At 73.8% G+C, this 18,226-nt stretch overlaps 1 protein-coding gene across 2 annotated transcripts in view; it reads right to left on the minus strand.

Moving 5' to 3' along the window:
- The window catches only part of C4A (complement C4A (Chido/Rodgers blood group)), a 46,613-nt gene that overhangs the window by 6,363 nt on the left and 22,024 nt on the right, over window positions 1–18,226 (minus strand). For both annotated transcript variants that reach the window (XM_089771609.1, XM_089771608.1), the window contains exons 20-31: window positions 15,422–15,561; window positions 14,803–15,012; window positions 14,636–14,687; window positions 12,824–12,913; window positions 11,213–11,416; window positions 10,932–11,007; window positions 10,318–10,474; window positions 8,916–9,056; window positions 6,194–6,359; window positions 5,067–5,281; window positions 2,647–2,805; window positions 2,516–2,575 (exon numbers count right to left, since the gene is read on the minus strand). In XM_089771609.1, the coding sequence (XP_089627735.1) occupies window positions 2,516–2,575; window positions 2,647–2,805; window positions 5,067–5,281; window positions 6,194–6,359; window positions 8,916–9,056; window positions 10,318–10,474; window positions 10,932–11,007; window positions 11,213–11,416; window positions 12,824–12,913; window positions 14,636–14,687; window positions 14,803–15,012; window positions 15,422–15,561 (1,670 nt within the window). The remainder of the gene's footprint in view (window positions 1–2,515; window positions 2,576–2,646; window positions 2,806–5,066; window positions 5,282–6,193; window positions 6,360–8,915; window positions 9,057–10,317; window positions 10,475–10,931; window positions 11,008–11,212; window positions 11,417–12,823; window positions 12,914–14,635; window positions 14,688–14,802; window positions 15,013–15,421; window positions 15,562–18,226) is intronic.

The following is an 18,226-nucleotide window of genomic DNA, read 5'->3' on the forward strand; positions in this document are numbered from 1 at the left end:
CCACTGCCCCCCGCTACCCCCCTCCCCCGTGTGCTACTGCTTCAGCACCTGGCGGAGACAGGCTCTAACCACTGCCCCCCGCTACCCCCCTCCCCCGTGTGCTACTGCTTCAGCACCTGGCGGAGACAGGCTCTAACCACTGCCCCCCGCTACCCCCCTCCCCCGTGTGCTACTGCTTCAGCACCTGGCGGAGACAGGCTCTAACCACTGCCCCCCGCTACCCCCCTCCCCCGTGTGCTACTGCTTCAGCACCTGGCGGAGACAGGCTCTAACCACTGCCCCCCGCTGCCCCCCGCTACCCCCATCCCCCGTGTGCTACTCCTTCAGCACCTGGCGGGAGACAGGCTCTAACCACTGCCCCCCGCTACCCCCCTGTGTGCTACTGCTTCAGCACCTGGCGGAGACGGGCTCTAACCACTGCCCCCCGCTACCCCCCTCCCCCGTGTGCTACTGCTTCAGCACCTGGCGGGAGACAGGCTCTAACCACTGCCCCCCGCTACCCCCCTCCCCCGTGTGCTACTGCTTCAGCACCTGGCGGGAGACAGGCTCTAACCACTGCCCCCCGCTACCCCCCTGTGTGCTACTGCTTCAGCACCTGGCGGAGACGGGCTCTAACCACTGCCCCCCGCTACCCCCCTGTGTGCTACTGCTTCAGCACCTGGCGGAGACAGGCTCTAACCACTGCCCCCCGCTACCCCCCTCCCCCGTGTGCTACTGCTTCAGCACCTGGCGGGAGACAGGCTCTAACCACTGCCCCCCGCTACCCCCCTCCCCCGTGTGCTACTGCTTCAGCACCTGGCGGGAGACAGGCTCTAACCACTGCCCCCCGCTACCCCCCTGTGTGCTACTGCTTCAGCACCTGGCGGAGACGGGCTCTAACCACTGCCCCCCGCTACCACCCTGTGTGCTACTGCTTCAGCTCCTGGCGGAGACAGGCTCTAACCACTGCCCCCCGCTACCCCCCTCCCCCGTGTGCTACTGCTTCAGCACCTGGCGGAGACGGGCTCTAACCACTGCCCCCCGCTGCCCCCCTCCCCCGTGTGCTACTGCTTCAGCACCTGGCGGAGACAGGCTCTAACCACTGCCCCCCGCTGCCCCCCCCCGTGTGCTACTGCTTCAGCACCTGGCGGAGACGGGCTCTAACCACTGCTCCCCGCTGCCCCCCCCCGTGTGCTACTGCTTCAGCACCTGGCGGAGACAGGCTCTAACCACTGCCCCCCGCTGCCCCCCTCCCCCGTGTGCTACTGCTTCAGCACCTGGCGGGAGACAGGCTCTAACCACTGCCCCCCGCCCCCCCCCCCGTGTGCTACTGCTTCAGCACCTGGCGGGAGACAGGCTCTAACCACTGCCCCCCGCTGCCCCCCTCCCCCGTGTGCTACTGCTTCAGCACCTGGCGGGAGACAGGCTCTAACCACTGCCCCCCACTGCCCGCCCCCCCCGTGTGCTACTGCTTCAGCACCTGGCGGAGACGGGCTCTAACCACTGCCCCCCACTGCCCCCCCCCGTGTGCTACTGCTTCAGCACCTGGCGGAGACGGGCTCTAACCACTGCTCCCCACTGCCCCCCCCCGTGTGCTACTGCTTCAGCACCTGGCGGAGACGGGCTCTAACCACTGCCCCCCACTGCCCCCCCCGTGTGCTCCTGCTTCAGCACCTGGCGGAGACAGGCTCTAACCACTGCCCCCCGCTACCCCCCTCCCCCGTGTGCTACTGCTTCAGCACCTGGCGGGAGACAGGCTCTAACCACTGCCCCCCGCTGCCCCCCCCGTGTGCTACTGCTTCAGCACCTGGCGGAGACGGGCTCTAACCACTGCCCCCCGCTGCCCCCCCCGTGTGCTACTGCTTCAGCACCTGGCGGAGACAGGCTCTAACCACTGCCCCCCGCTACCCCCCTCCCCCGTGTGCTACTGCTTCAGCACCTGGCGGAGACAGGCTCTAACCACTGCCCCCCGCTACCCCCCCCCGTGTGCTACTGCTTCAGCACCTGGCGGAGACAGGCTCTAACCACTGCCCCCCGCTACCCCCCCGTGTGCTACTGCTTCAGCACCTGGCGGAGACAGGCTCTAACCACTGCCCCCCGCCCCCCCCCCCGTGTGCTACTGCTTCAGCACCTGGCGGAGACAGGCTCTAACCACTGCCCCCTGCTACCCCCCCGTGTGCTACTGCTTCAGCACCTGGCGGAGACGGGCTCTAACCACTGCCCCCCACTGCCCCCCCCCGTGTGCTACTGCTTCAGCACCTGGCGGAGACGGGCTCTAACCACTGCCCCCCGCTGCCCCCCCCCGTGTGCTACTGCTTCAGCACCTGGCGGAGACGGGCTCTAACCACTGCCCCCCACTGCCCCCCCCCGTGTGCTACTGCTTCAGCACCTGGCGCAGACGGGCTCTAACCACTGCCCCCCGCTCCCCCCCACACAGAACCCAGGCGTCTGGGCTCCCGGTCCTCTAACCACTCCCCCCTACTCCCCTCCCAGCAGTGCTACAACCCAGGCGTCCCCCCGCCCCCACGTTACTCACGGTCAGGGTCCCCTTTCCTTTCCCCTCCACCTTCACGCGGACGTCGTCGCCCAAGGAGAACTGGGGGAAGAGGGGGGTGTCAGTTCCCGGGGTGCAGGCCGGGGCTGGGGGGGGGGGCTGGGTTCACCCACCTGCAGCTCTTCCTGGATGTGGTTCTGGGATTGGTCCAGGACGATTTTCTTGGTGGCCGACTTGCCCGGGCTGGAGAACGTTAAATCCAGCTTGTCCCCCTCCGGCGTGTAGGTCGTGATCCAGTACTGGGACAGGGCGTCCAGCGCCACCACCGTGTCCTGCCGACAGCCGGCCATGGGACCCAGCGTCCGCACTAACCCCTGGGCCCCGCCCCCTCCCGGAGCCATGGGACCCAGCGTCCGCACTAACCACGGGGCCCCGCCCCCGCCCGGAGCCATGGGACCCAGCGTCCGCACTAACCCCTGGGCCCCGCCCCCTCCCGGAGCCATGGGACCCAGCGTCCGCACTAACCACTGGGCCCCGCCCCCGCCCGGAGCCATGGGACCCAGCGTCCGCACTAACCCCTGGGCCCCGCCCCCGCCCGGAGCCATGGGACCCAGCGTCCGCACTAACCACTGGGCCCCGCCCCCGCCCGGAGCCATGGGACCCAGCGTCCGCACTAACCACTGGGCCCCGCCCCCGCCCGGAGCCATGGGACCCAGCGTCCGCACTAACCCCTGGGCCCCGCACCCGCCCGGAGCCATGGGACCCAGCGTCCGCACTAACCACTGGGCCCCGCTCCCTCCCGGAGCCATGGGACCCAGCGTCCGCACTAACCACTGGGCCCCGCCCCCTCCCGGAGCCATGGGACCCAGCGTCCGCACTAACCACTGGGCCCCGCCCCCGCCCGGAGCCATGGGACCCAGCGTCCGCACTAACCCCTGGGCCCCGCCCCCACCCGGAGCCATGGGACCCAGCGTCTGCACTAACCAGTGGGCCCCGCCCCCGCCCGGAGCCATGGGACCCAGCGTCCGCACTAACCACTGGGCCCCGCCCCCACCCCCGCCCGGAGCCATGGGACCCAGCGTCCGCACTAACCACTGGGCCCCGCCCCCGCCCGGAGCCATGGGACCCAGCGTCCGCACTAACCACTGGGCCCCGCTCCCGCCCGGAGCCATGGGACCCAGCGTCCGCACTAACCACTGGGCCCCGCTCCCTCCCGGAGCCATGGGACCCAGCGTCCGCACTAACCACTGGGCCCCGCCCCCGCCCGGAGCCATGGGACCCAGCGTCCGCACTAACCACTGGGCCCCGCCCCCGCCCGGAGCCATGGGACCCAGCGTCTGCACTAACCAGTGGGCCCCGCCCCCGCCCGGAGCCATGGGACCCAGCGTCCGCACTAACCACTGGGCCCCGCCCCCACCCCCGCCCGGAGCCATGGGACCCAGCGTCCGCACTAACCACTGGGCCCCGCTCCCGCCCGGAGCCATGGGACCCAGCGTCCGCACTAACCACTGGGCCCCGCTCCCTCCCGGAGCCATGGGACCCAGCGTCCGCACTAACCACTGGGCCCCGCCCCCGCCCGGAGCCATGGGACCCAGCGTCCGTACTAACCACTGGGCCCCGCCCCCGCCTGGAGCCATGGGACCCAGCGTCCGCACTAACCAGTGGGCCCCGCCCCCGCCCGGAGCCATGGGACCCAGCGTCCGCACTAACCACTGGGCCCCGCCCCCGCCCGGAGCCATGGGACCCAGCGTCCGCACTAACCACTGGGCCCCGCGCCCGCCCGGAGCCATGGGACCCAGCGTCCGCACTAACCACTGGGCCCCGCTCCCGCCCGGAGCCATGGGACCCAGCGTCTGCACTAACCACTGGGCCCCGCGCCCGCCCGGAGCCATGGGACCCAGCGTCCACAAACCACTGGGCCCCGCCCCCGCCCGGAGCCATGGGACCCAGCGTCCGCACTAACCACTGGGCCCCGCGCCCGCCCGGAGCCATGGGACCCAGCGTCCGCACTAACCACTGGGCCCCGCCCCCGCCCGGAGCCATGGGACCCAGCGTCCGCACTAACCACTGGGCCCCGCACCCGCCCGGAGCCATGGGACCCAGCATCCGCACTAACCACTGGGCCCCGCCCCCACCCGGAGCCATGGGACCCAGCGTCCACACTAACCACTGGGCCCCGCCCCCACCCGGAGCCATGGGACCCAGCATCCGCACTAACCACTGGGCCCCGCCCCCACCCGGAGCCATGGGACCCAGCATCCGCACTAACCACTGGGCCCCGCCCCCGCCCGGAGCCATGGGACCCAGCGTCCGCACTAACCACTGGGCCCCGCCCCCGCCTGGAGCCATGGGACCCAGCATCCGCACTAACCACTGGGCCCCGCCCCCACCCGGAGCCATGGGACCCAGCGTCCGCACTAACCACTGGGCCCCGCCCCCGCCTGGAGCCATGGGACCCAGCATCCGCACTAACCACTGGGCCCCGCACCCCTCCCGGAGCCAGAAGAGAGCCCAGGCTCCCAGCCCCCTGCTCTGACCACTAGACCCCACTCCCCTCCCAGAGCCGGGGGAGCCCAGGCGTCCGGGCCGGTACCTGGGTGGATTTGAAGCCCCCGCCGTAGTTCCTCTGCTGGCTCAGCCAGCGGGCGACCTTCTTGGCGTCCGGGAGGTTGTTGCGCAGCAGGAAGTGCAGGAGGCCGTAGGCGCTGGCCTCCACCGAGATGGCCGAGGCCGAGGGGACCCGGCCGGCCTCAGACTCGCCCCGCAGCCGGTCCTGCTCCTCCACCGCCCAGAACATCACGGTGCCCTCTGCGGGGAGACCCGGCCTTACACTGGCTCTGGGCGCCGCCCCGTCCGCCTGCCGTCACCGGCCCGCCCCCCGCCGCCGCCGGGGAAGTCCCGCCCACTGCCCCTGGCCCACAGTCCCGCCCCCCGCCGCCGCCGGGGAAGTCCCGCCCACTGCCACTGGGCCACAGTCCCGCCCCCCGCCGCCGCCGGGGAAGTCCCGCCCACTGCCCCTGGCCCACAGTCCCGCCCCCCGCCGCCGCCAGGGAAGTCCCGCCCACTGCCCCTGGCCCACAGTCCCGCCCCCCGCCGCCGCCGGGGAAGTCCCGCCCACTGCCACTGGGCCACAGTCCCGCCCCCCGCCGCCGCCGGGGAAGTCCCGCCCACTGCCACTGGGCCACAGTCCCGCCCCCCGCCGCCGCCGGGGAAGTCCCGCCCACTGCCACTGGGCGACAGTCCCGCCCCCCGCCGCCGCCGGGGAAGTCCCGCCCACTGCCACTGGCCCACAGTCCCGCCCCCCGCCGCCGCCGGGGAAGTCCCGCCCACTGCCACTGGGCCACAGTCCCGCCCCCCGCCGCCGCCGGGGAAGTCCCGCCCACTGCCACTGGGCCACAGTCCCGCCTGCCTCCACCGGGGGGCAGCCCCACCCCCTGCCACTAGGCCACAGTCCTGCCCACTCGCCCGTCAATGGCCGCCGCTGTGGGGAAGTCCCGCCTACTGCCACTGGGCCACGGTCCTCTCCACCACCACTGGGGGGCTGTCAGAGGGCATGGGGGGCGGGGGAGCCACAGCCTGAGGGGACTCTCCAGCGGCAGGTAGGGGAGAAGGGTCAGTGGGTCCTGGGGAGCAGCCGGCCCGGCCCAGCACCCCAGGCAGGGGGGAGCACTGTGGGCAAGCGGGGAGGGAGGGCCCACGGGGCGGCCGGACGCCACCCACCCTGCGTGGCGAGGGCCCGGAGCCGGGAGTCGGCGGCCGCGATGGCCGACACGCTGTCGGACGCCAGCGAGAGGGCGTAGGCCGTGATGGCGGCGGGGTAGGACTCCAGGCCCCGCTGCTCCACCGCCGTGGCCAGGTACCCCGTGGCCTGGGCCAGGCCGCCTTTCTGGGGGACAGCAACCGTCAGGGGGCCCCGCCCGGCTCCCTCGCCATCCCCTGCTCCCCCGGCCCCCCGGCCCCGCCCCCGGCCCCCCGTCTCCACCCCCGGCCCCCCGTCTCCGCCCCCGGCCCCGCCCCCGGCCCCCCGACTCCGCCCCCGGCCCCCCGTCTCCGCCCCCGTCTCCGCCCCCGTCCCCCCATCTCCGCCCCCGTCTCCGCCCCCGGTCCCCCATCTCCGCCCCACCCCTGCCTCCGGCCCTCCATCTCCACCGCCGGCCCCGCCCCTGGCCCCACCCCCCCGTCTCCGCCCCCAGCCCCCCATCTCCGCCGTCGGCCCCGCCCCCAGCATCCCGTCTCCGCCCCCAGCCCCCCATCTCCGCCGCCGGCCCCGCCCCTGGCCCCACCCCCCCGTCTCCGCCCCCGGCCCCCCGACTCCGCCCCCGGCCCCCCATCTCCGCCGCCGGCCCCGCCCCCGGCCCCCCGACTCCGCCCCCGGCCCCCCATCTCCGCCGCCGGCCCCGCCCCCGGCCCCCCGACTCCGCCCCCAGCCCCCCATCTCCGCCGCCCGGCCCCGCCCCTGGCCCCACCCCCGTCTCCGCCCCCAGCCCCCCATCTCCGCCGTCGGCCCCGCCCCCCGGCATCCCGTCTCAGCCCCGGCCCCCCATCTCCGCCGCCGGCCCCGCCCCGGCCCCACCCCCCCGTCTCAGCCCCCAGCCCTCCATCTCCGCCCCACCCCTGCCCCCGGCACCCCGTCTCCGCCCCCCAGCCCCCCATCTCCGCCGTCGGCCCCGCCCCCAGCACCCCATCTCCGCCCCCAGCGCCCCATCTCCGCCGTCGGCCCCGCCCCCAGCACCCCGTCTCCGCCCCCAGCGCCCCATCTCCGCCGTCGGCCCCGCCCCCAGCCCCCCCATCTCCGCCCCACCCCTGCCTCCGGCACCCCGTCTCAGCCCCCGGCCCCCCATCTCTGCCGTCGGCCCCGCCCTCAGCCCCACCCCCCATCTCTGCCCCCGGCACCCCGTCTCCGCCCCCAGCCCCCCATCTCCGCCGTCAGCCCCGCCCCCAGCCCTCCATCTCCGCCCCACCCCTGCCTCCGGCCCTCCATCTCCGCCGTCGGCCCCGCCCCCGGCACCCAGTCTCAGCCCCCAGCCCCCCATCTCCGCCGCCGGCCCCGCCCCCGGCCCTCCATCTCCGCCGCCGGCCCCGCCCTTGGCCCCACCCCCCATCTCTGCCCCTGGCACCCCATCTCCGCCGCCGGCCCCGCCCTTGGCTCCACCCCCCATCTCTGCCCCTGGCACCCCATCTCCGCCGCTGGCCCCGCCCTTGGCCCCATCCCCCCATCTCTGCCCCTGGCACCCCATCTCCACCCCTGGCCCCGTCCCCAGCACCCCATCTCCACCGCCAGCCCCGCCCCCAGCACCCCATCTCCACCCCTGGCCCCGCCCCCGGCCCTCCATCTCTGCCCCTGGCCCCGCCCCCGGCCCTCCATCTGCACCGCCAGCCCCGCCCCTGGCCCTCCATCTCCACCGCCAGCCCCGCCCCTGGCCCTCCATCTCCGCCCCTGGGTCCGCCCTCGGCCCTCCATCTCCGCCGCCGGCCCCGCCCCCGGCCCTCCATCTCCACCGCCAGCCCCGCCCCCGGCCCTCCATCTCCACCGCCAGCCCCGCCCCCGGCCCTCCATCTCCGCCCCTGGCCCCGCCCCCGGCCCTCCATCTCCACCGCCAGCCCCGCCCCCGGCCCTCCATCTCCGCCCCTGGCCCCGCCCCCGGCCCTCCATCTCCACCGCCAGCCCCGCCCCCGGCCCTCCATCTCCGCCGCCGGCCCCGCCCTTGGCCCCACCCCCCATCTCTGCCCCTGGCACCCCATCTCCGCCGCTGGCCCCGCCCTTGGCCCCATCCCCCCATCTCTGCCCCTGGCCCCGCCCCCAGCACCCCATCTCCACCGCCAGCCCCGCCCCCAGCACCCCATCTCCACCCCTGGCCCCGCCCCCGGCCCTCCATCTCTGCCCCTGGCCCCGCCCCCGGCCCTCCATCTCCACCGCCAGCCCCGCCCCTGGCCCTCCATCTCCGCCCCTGGGTCCGCCCTCGGCCCCTCCATCTCCGCCGCCGGCCCCGCCCCCGGCCCTCCATCTCCACCGCCAGCCCCGCCCCCGGCCCTCCATCTCCGCCCCTGGCCCCGCCCCCGGCCCTCCATCTCCACCGCCAGCCCCGCCCCCGGCCCTCCATCTCCGCCCCTGGCCCCGCCCCCGGCCCTCCATCTCCACCGCCAGCCCCGCCCCCGGCCCTCCATCTCCGCCCCTGGCCCCGCCCCTGGCCCTCCATCTCCACCGCCAGCCCCGCCCCCGGCCCTCCATCTCCACCGCCAGCCCCGCCCCCGGCCCTCCATCTCCGCCCCTGGCCCCGCCCCTGGCCCTCCATCTCCACCGCCAGCCCCGCCCCCGGCCCTCCATCTCCACCGCCAGCCCCGCCCCCGGCCCTCCATCTCCGCCCCTGGCCCCGCCCCCTGCCCTCCATCTCCACCGCCAGCCCCGCCCCGTCCTTTCAGCCTCCTGGCCCCCCACCCCTACCAGGCGGGTCAGCTGCTCCTGCTCATTTAACTCCTGCCCCGGCTCAGCCTCTTGCTTCCCGTAGGCCACCTGCGCCTGCTTCAGAGCCACCACCACGAAGGCCGTGAGTGACACGGCCCCCTGCTGCCCCCCGACGCCGCCCTGGGGGAGAGAAGGGGGGTGAGCGTGCGAGGGACGCCAGGAGCGCCCCCGGCCGTGTCTCCTGCCCCCAGCGTGGGCTTCGGGGCAACGGAGCGGTGCCGGGGCAGGTACAAAGATGAGCACGCCCCTGTGCATTCACCCCTGCACGCGTGTGGGCTACGTGCAAATCCACACGGGCACGGTGTGAGGGGCAGCCAGCTCGGAGCGTGCACAGGCAGCAAGTGTGCACGTGCAAATCTGCACTCTCCAACTCTGCCTGGCGGGGGAGGCGCCGAGGGCCAGACGAGGGTGCCCGGAGGCCGTGTGCAGCCGCAGCGCCCGAGCCTGGGGACGGGGAAGGCGGGTGCACCAGAGGGTGGGCAGACAACGTGTCAATTCTTGCACCACTCGGGGGCCTCTGGGAGTGTGAAAACGTCCCAGCAGGGCCCCGGCACTAACCCGCTGGGATTTTGCACACATGGAGGGGGTGAGATTACTTGCACTGCAAGTGTGAGTTTGCACCATGGCAGCGAGTGTGCGAGGGGGTCCGTGCAATGTGCGAGTCCCCTGTGCGCTGTGGCTGTGCAAGAAGAGCAATGCGACTCAACAGCAAGCATGTGAGTGCAGCTGGGCAATACCCCTACCAGCGTGAAAAGGGATCGTGCAGTGACACGGCTGAGCACGCAACGTTCAGTGAGTGGGGGGGGGCGTGTGCACTGGATGTAGGTGAACGTGTAACAGGTGGGAGAGTCTGATGTGCACCAAGTGTGCAAATTCTTCTGCAAGTCGTAAAGTGCTCAGCAGTGTGAAAGGCAGCACTGTGGGAGAGCGGGTGTGCAAATAAAAGTGAACAGGCCAGGGTTGGGATCTGGTGTGTGTGGTTAGGGAGTGCATGGCACAGGGACGGGCGTGGGAATGCGTGAAAGTGATACAAGGCAAAGGCAAGAGTGTGAGGCAGTGTGCAATCCAGCCACAAGTGTGCAAAGGGGGGCATAGGCCGTGGTTAGTGCATGAGAGGGAGCACAGGCAGTGGCGAGTGTGCAAGGGGAGAACACAGGCAGTGGCAAGCGTGCGAGGAGGAGCACGGGCAGTGGCGAGCGTGCGAGGGGAGAGCACAGGCAGTGGCGAGCGTGCGAGGGGGAGCACGGGCAGTGGCGAGTGTGCGAGGGGGAGCACGGGCAGTGGCGAGCGTGCGAGGGGGAGCACGGGCAGTGGCGAGCGTGCGAGGGGGAGCACGGGCAGTGGCGAGCGTGCGAGGACACGGGGGGCGAGGGGACATCACCTGCATTTCCCGGTGGATGACGGGACACGGGTCACGGAAGGAGCCGTCGGGCTGTTGGTTTCCCAGCAGCCACGTCACCGACTGTCGGATCCCGGCGTCGTCCACCTCCTGGTACTGCCGGGCGAGCGCCAGGACCCTCACCACGAACGCCGTCAGCCTGCGGGGCCGGGTCAGGGCGGGCACGGACCCTCGGCCGCCTCCCCGCCCCCCGGCCGCCCCCCCGGCCGCCCCCCCCCCCGCCTCCCCGCCCCCCACCCCCCGGCCGCCCCCCAGCCACAGCCCCACCCCTCTGGCCGCCTCCCCGCCCTCCGGCCACCCCCCGCCTCCCCAGCCGCGTCCCCGCCCCCCCGGCTCTCCCCCCGCCCCCCCGGCTCTCCCCCCGGCCGCCCCCCGCCTCCCCAGCTGCCTCCCCGCCTCCCTGGCCACCTCTCCCCCTTCCCCTGGAAACAGAACCCCCCCCCCACACACACACACACACACAAGCCGGTCCCCCCTCAAACCCTTCAGCCCTGGCTCCCCCTGCATGGACCTTCCGGCCATCCCCTGGCTCTGGATTCCCGCTCAGCCCTGGCCCCCCGGTGCCCCCTCCCCACCAGCCGCCGGCTCCGGCTCACCAGGTGCTGCTGGGCCGGTGCAGCCAGGCCCCGTAGGACCCGTTGGACTTGCGGAAGGTCAGGATCCGTTCGTAGCCTGCGGGGGGGACAGGGGCTCATCCCTCGTGCGCCCGCCTGGGCCGTGCGGGGGAGGGAGAGCGGAGCAGGGGTGTGCGAAGGGGGAGCCGTGCACGGGGGCTGCACACGCGTGTGCAAAGGCTGGCAGAAGGCCCACAGCGGCGAGGGGTGGCGGGTGCTGCTGCCTGCCCGTGGCCCCCACTCGCCCTCCCTGGCCCGCTCACCCTGCCGCAGGGTCTCCAGCCCTTCCTGCTTGCGCTCGGCCTTCAGCTGGGCCCACTGCTCCGTCTCGTCCAGGTAGCGCATGGCGTACAGCCCCGGCGCCATGTAGATCATGGTCTGCTCCGCGCAGCCACGCGGGACCCGCAGCAGCCCCGACAGCCCCTGGGCCGAGAGCGAGTTCTCCAGCGTGTCCACCGCCTCGTTCGCTGCGCCCCCGGGAGAGAGCGAGAGTCACCGCGCCGGGACGGCGACAGACACGGCGTCACCGCGCCGGGACGGCAACAGACACGGCGTCACCGCGCCAGGATGGCAACAGACACGGTGTCACCGCGCCAGGATGGCAACAGACACGGTGTCACCGCGCCGGGATGGCAACAGACACGGTGTCACCGCGCCGGGACGGCAACAGACACGGTGTCACCGCGCCAGGATGGCAACAGACACGGTGTCACCGCGCCGGGACGGCAACAGACACGGTGTCACCGCGCCAGGATGGCAACAGACACGGTGTCACCATCCCGCACGCACAGTGACAGACACAGCGTCACCGCATCACCGCACCGGGACGGCGACAGACACGGCATCACCACGCCGAGACGGCGACAGACACGGCATCACCGCGCCAGGACGGCGACAGACATGGTGTCACCGCGCCGGGACGGCAACAGACACGGCATCACCACGCCGAGACGGCGACAGACACGGCATCACCACGCCAGGACGGCGACAGACATGGTGTCACCGCGCCGGGACGGCAACAGACACGGCGTCACCGCGCCGGGACGGTGACAGACACAGCGTCACCGCACCGGGACGGCGACAGACATGGTGTCACCGCGTCACCGCGCCGGGATGGCGACGGACACGGCGTCACCGCGCCGGGACGGTGACAGACACAGCGTCAACGCACCGGGACGGCAACAGACACGGCGTCACCGCACCGGGACGGCGACAGACATGGTATCACCGTGCCGGGACGGCAACAGACACGGCGTCTCCGTGCCGGAATGGCAAGAAACATGGCGTCACCGCGCCGGGATGGTGACAGACACGGTGTCACCGCGCCGGAATGGCGACGGACACGGCATCACCGCACAGGGAGAGTGACAAACACAGCGTCACCGCCCTGCGTGCACACCACGCCGGGACACTGACAGACACGGCGTCACCGCGCCAGGCCAGAGAGAAGAAGCCGGCACAGGAGGGGGAGCCGCTGCAGGGCTGGGGCGTGTTGCTGGGCGTGTGAGTGACTCTGGCCCCTGTGCCGCAGGTGAGGGGCCTGTCCCAGCCCCATGGCGCTGACCCAGGATGGACCCCCCCGTGTCTGGGAGGCCCCCCTGTGGGGCGGGGCCGGGGCGGGGCACCACGGTGACTGGACACCGCGTGTGGCTGAGCCCCTGCTCTGGCGGCTGCCTCACCCCAAGGGGTCTGGCTCTTCGGGGGGGAGGCAGGGGGGCAAAGGGGGTGGCTTGCGGGACGCTGGCAGGCCGGTGTGGGGGGGAGCTCTCCGCTTGGCTGGGGGGGGGGCTGTCCCGCCGTGTCCCCAAGGCCCCAGAGCCCCCCCAGGGCAGGGGAGAGGGGGAGGGGACAGGTGTGGGGGAGGGGTCGCTCACTTGTCACACGGACGCTCATCTTGGATTCCGCTTGGGGCACGGCGTTGGGGGGCAGCGCCCCCGGGATCTCCAGCTGGCGGCCGCGCAAGACTGTGGGGCAGAGGGTGTCAGGCAGGAACCCGGCAGCCCCCCACCCGCCCCACGTAGACACCCCCCGTCCCCAGTCTCCCCAGACACTTCCACACCCACCTGTCCCCCACCGACACCCCCGCTTCCCCCTCCGGCTCCCCTCAGTGCCCCCCACCTCCCCCTGCTCCCCGACACCCCCGCTTCCCCCTCCGGCTCCCCTCAGTGCCCCCCACCTCCCTCTGCTCCCCGACACCCCCCGCTTCTCCCTCCGGTCCCCTCAGTGCCCCCCACCTCCCCCTGCTCCCCGACACCCCCCGCTTCTCCCTCCGGTCCCCTCAGTGCCCCCACCTCCCCCTGCTCCCCGACACCCCTGCTTCCCCCTCCGGTCCCCTCAGTGCCCCCCACCTCCCCCTGCTCCCCGACACCCCCTGCTTCTCCCTCCGGCTCCCCACAGTGCCCCCCACCTCCCCCTGCTCCCCGACACCCCCCGCTTCTCCCTCCGGTCCCCTCAGTGCCCCCCACCTCCCCCTGCTCCCCGACACCCCCCGCTTCTCCCTCCGGTCCCCTCAGTGCCCCCCACCTCCCCCTGCTCCCCGACACCCCCGCTTCCCCCTCCGGCTCCCCACAGTCCCCCACCTCCCCCTGCTCCCCGACACCCCCCGCTTCTCCCTCCGGTCCCCTCAGTGCCCCCCACCTCCCCCTGCTCCCCGACACCCCCCGCTTCTCCCTCCGGCTCCCCTCAGTGCCCCCCACCTCCCTCTGCTCCCCGACACCCCCCGCTTCTCCCTCCGGTCCCCTCAGTGCCCCCCACCTCCCTCTGCTCCCCGACACCCCCCGCTTCTCCCTCCGGTCCCCTCAGTGCCCCCCACCTCCCCCTGCTCCCCGACACCCCCCGCTTCCCCCTCCGGCTCCCCTCAGTGCCCCCCACCTCCCTCTGCTCCCCGACACCCCCTGCTTCCCCCTCCGGCTCCCCTCAGTGCCCCCCACCTCCCCCTGCTCCCCGACACCCCCCGCTTCTCCCTCCGGTCCCCTCAGTGCCCCCCACCTCCCCCTGCTCCCCGACACCCCCCGCTTCTCCCTCCGGTCCCCTCAGTGCCCCCCACCTCCCCCTGCTCCCCGACACCCCCCGCTTCTCCCTCCAGCTCCCCACAGTGCCTCCCACCTCCCCCTGCACCCCGACACCCCCGCTTCCCCCTCCGGCTCCCCACAGTGCCCCCCACCTCCCCCTGCTCCCCAACACCCCCGCTTCCCCCTCCGGCTCCCCTCAGTGCCCCCCACCTCTTCCTGCACCCTGACACCCCCCGCTTCCCCCTCCGGCTCCCCTCAGTGCCCCCCACCTCCCCCTGCTCCCCGACACCCCCCGCTTCTCCCTCCGGCTCCCCTCAGTGCCCCCCACCTCCCCCTGCTCCCCGACACCCCCTGCTTCCCCCTCCGGCTCCCCACAGGGCCCCCCACCTCCCCATGCTCCCCGACACCCCCACTTCCCCCTCCGGCTCCCCTCAGTGCCCCCCACCTCCCCCTGCTCCCCGACACCCCCTGCTTCCCCCTCCGGCTCCCCTCAGTGCCCCCACCTCCCCCTGCTCCCCGACACACCCACTTCCCCCTCCGGCTCCCCTCAGTGCCTCCCCACCTCCCCTTGCCCCCGCTTCCCCCTCCGGCTCCCCTCAGTGCCCCCCCACCTCTAGTCTGTTCCTGCCCCCCCAGACCTCCCCGAGCCCCCTTCCCCCTCCCAGGGTCGCCCACCTTCAGAATCCAGCTCGTAGTTGATCTCCTGTATCTGGGTGGCCCCTTCGCTCTGGGGGGCGAGAGGGGGGGTCAGCTCGGTCCCAGCACGGGGGGGGGGGCAGAGGGGAAAGGAGCAGGTGGGGGAGGGGCGGGCGGGAGCTCTGTGGGGCTCAGCCCCCCCTCACCTCCACACGCAGGCTCCGCTGGATGCTGTCCCCGAGCCCCCAGGGCCCCACGGCCGTCACGGTGATGGGGATCTCGGCGGCCCCCATGGGCACCACGGCGAAGGGCACGGCCAGCGCCCCCTGGGCCGGCACCAGCACGGCCTGTTTGCGCATCCGGCCCCCCGTCGCCGGCGAGCAGAGCCCCTCCCGGCGCACCAGCTCCACCGACACCTGCGGGAGACCGGCCCGGGGGCTGAGGGGGGCAGCAGAGAGGGGCGGGGCGCAAGGGGCGGGGCTGGGTGCGAGGGGCGGGGCTGGGCGCGAGGGGCGGGGCTGGGGGCACGTGGGGCGGGGCTGGGGCATGGCTGAGGGGGTGGGGGTGCAGGAGTGAGGGGGTGGCTGGGGGCCGTGCGGGGGGCAGGAGTGAGGGTCGTGACTGGGGGAGTCATGAGGGGTGGGAGCGAGGGGGCGCGTGGGGCGGGAGTGGGGCACGGCCGAAGGTGTGGGGATGCAGGAGTGAGGGGGTGGCTGGGGCCTGCATGGGGCAGGACTGATGGACGTGGCTGGGGGCCGCGGGGGGCCGAGAGCGAGGGGCCAGGAGCCGCGGGGGGCCGGGCTGGGGGCGGCCGAGGGGCCTCACGTTGACAGGCTGCTCCCGGTAGTTGTACAGCACCGGGCGCAGCTCCAGCTGCTCGAAGCGCTTGACGGCGTAGGGCAGCCGCAGCGAGACGTGGAAATCCTGGAAGACGCGGACGCTGAGCGGGTCGGAGACGCAGATCCCTGTGGGGCAGAGCCGGTCAGCGGGGGGCGGGACGGACGGGAACCCATGGGGGGACGCTGGGGGGATGGATGGATGGGAGGGATGGGGGGACAGATGGACAGGGGCTGGACAGAGGGATGGGGGGACAGACGGACGGGGGCTGGACAGAGGGATGGGGGGACAGATGGGGGACCAGACGGAGGGGGCTGGGCAGAGGGATGGGGGGACAGACGGACGGGGGCTGGACAGAGGGATGGGGGGACAGACGGACGGGGGGCTGGACAGATGGACGGGGGGACAGACGGACGGGGGGCTGGACAGAGGGATGGGGGGACAGACGGACGGGGGGCTGGACAGACTGACAGGGGGACAGACAGACGGGGGGCTGGGCAGAGGGATGGGGGGACAGACGGACGGGGGGGCTGGACAGACGGACAGGGGGACAGACGGACGGGGGCTGGACAGAGGGATGGGGGGACAGACGGACGGGGGCTGGACAGAGGGATGGGGGGACAGACGGACGGGGGGCTGGACAGATGGACGGGGGGACAGACGGACGGGGGCTGGACAGAGGGATGGGGGGACAGACAGACGGGGGGCTGGGCACAGGGGGACAGACGGACGGGGGGCTGGACAGACGGACAGGGGGACAGACGGACGGGGGCTGGACAGAGGGATGGGGGGACAGACGGACGGGGGGGCTGGACAGAGGGATGGGGGGGACAGACGGACGGGGGGGCTGGACAGACGGACAGGGGGACAGACGGACGGGGGCTGGACAGAGGGATGGGGGGACAGACGGACGGGGGCTGGACAGAGGGATGGGGGGACAGACGGACGGGGGGCTGGACAGACGGACAGGGGGACAGGACGGGGGGCTGGGCTGGGGGGACAGACGGACGGAGGGGCTGGACAGATGGACAGGGGGACAGACGGACGGGGGCTGGACAGAGGGATGGGGGGACAGACGGACGGGGGCTGGACAGAGGGATGGGGGGACAGACGGACGGGGGCTGGACAGATGGACGGGGGGCTGGACAGAGGGATGGGGGGACAGACGGACGGGGGGGCTGGACAGAGGGATGGGGGGGGACAGATGGACGGGGGCTGGACAGAGGGACGGGGGGACAGACGGACGGGGGCTGGACAGACGGACGGGGGGGCTGGACAGACAGACGGGCTGGACGGAGGGACAGACAGAGGGACGGGGGGACAGACGGACGGGGGGCTGGACAGACGGACGGGGGCTGGACAGAGGGATGGGGGGACAGACGGACGGGGGGCTGGACAGAGGGGGGGGGATGGACAGACGGACGGGGGGCTGGACAGAGGGACGGGGGGACAGACGGACGGACAGAGGGACGGGGGGCTGGACAGAGGGACGGGGGGGACAGAGGGACGGGGGGCTGGACAGAGGGATGGGGGACAGACAGACAGAGGGACGGGGGCTGGACAGAGGGATGGGGGGACAGACGGACGGGGGGGCTGGACAGAGGGAGGGGGAGGGACGGGGGGACAGACGGACGGGGGGCTGGACAGAGGGACGGGGGGACAGACGGACGGGGGGGCTGGACAGAGGGACGGGGGGACAGACGGACGGGGGGGCTGGACAGACGGACGGGGGGACAGACGGACGGGGGGCTGGACAGAGGGACGGGGGGACAGAGGGACGGGGGGCTGGACAGAGGGACGGGGGGACAGACGGACGGGGGGGCTGGACAGACGGACGGGGGGGCTGGACAGACGGACGGGGGGACAGACGGACGGGGGGGCTGGACAGACGGATGGGGGGCTGGACAGACGGACGGGGGGGCTGGACAGAGGGACGGGGGGACAGACGGACGGGGGGGCTGGACAGACGGACGGGGGGGCTGGACAGACGGACGGGGGGACAGACGGACGGGGGGCTGGACAGACGGATGGGGGGCTGGACAGACGGCCGGGGGGCTGGACAGACGGCCGGGGGGGCCGGATCCCCTGGTGCCCCGAGAAGGGGGCGTCATGGGCCAGGTGTAGCAGCCTGGGCGATACTTTTGGGGCACCAGCAGCTGCCGCTGGACCCATCCCCCACCTTCCCGGGGGGAGCCATTCCCGGCCCAGGAATCCCCCTCCCGCCGGAACCTCTCCTGCCCCCCCCCCCCCGAGGAGGGATCCGCCTGCGCCTTGGGCAGGAATTGAGCAGCTGGGGCCGGGCTGGGGGCCTGACCCCCCCCCCCACTGCCTGGGGCCGGGCTGGGGGCCTGACCCCCCCCCCCACTGCCTGGGGCCGGGCTGGGGGCCTGACCCCCCCCCCCCCACTGCCTGGGGCCGGGCTGGGGGCCTGACCCCCCCCCCCCCACTGCCTGGGGCCGGGCTGGGGGCCTGACCCCCCCCCCCCCACTGCCTGGGGCCGGGCTGGGGGCCTGACCCCCCCCCCACTGCCTGGGGCCGGGCTGGGGGCCTGACCCCCCCCCACTGCCTGGGGCCGGGCTGGGGGCCTGACCCCCCCCCCCCACTGCCTGGGGCCGGGCTGGGGGCCTGACCCCCCCCCACTGCCTGGGGCCGGGCAGGGGGCCTGACCCCCCCCCCACTGCCTGGGGCCGGAGTCCCAGCCCGGCCCGGCTCTGTCTGCTGGGATGGGCCCCCGGGGCAGGGTCCCCAGCCCCTCGCTGGCTCTGGCTACGGGCGGTGCCCAGGGCCCTGCGG

This window comes from Pelodiscus sinensis, chromosome 19, assembly GCF_052426305.1.
Source record: "Pelodiscus sinensis isolate ZL-2025 chromosome 19, ASM5242630v1, whole genome shotgun sequence".
NCBI classification, from domain to species: domain Eukaryota; kingdom Metazoa; phylum Chordata; order Testudines; family Trionychidae; genus Pelodiscus; species Pelodiscus sinensis.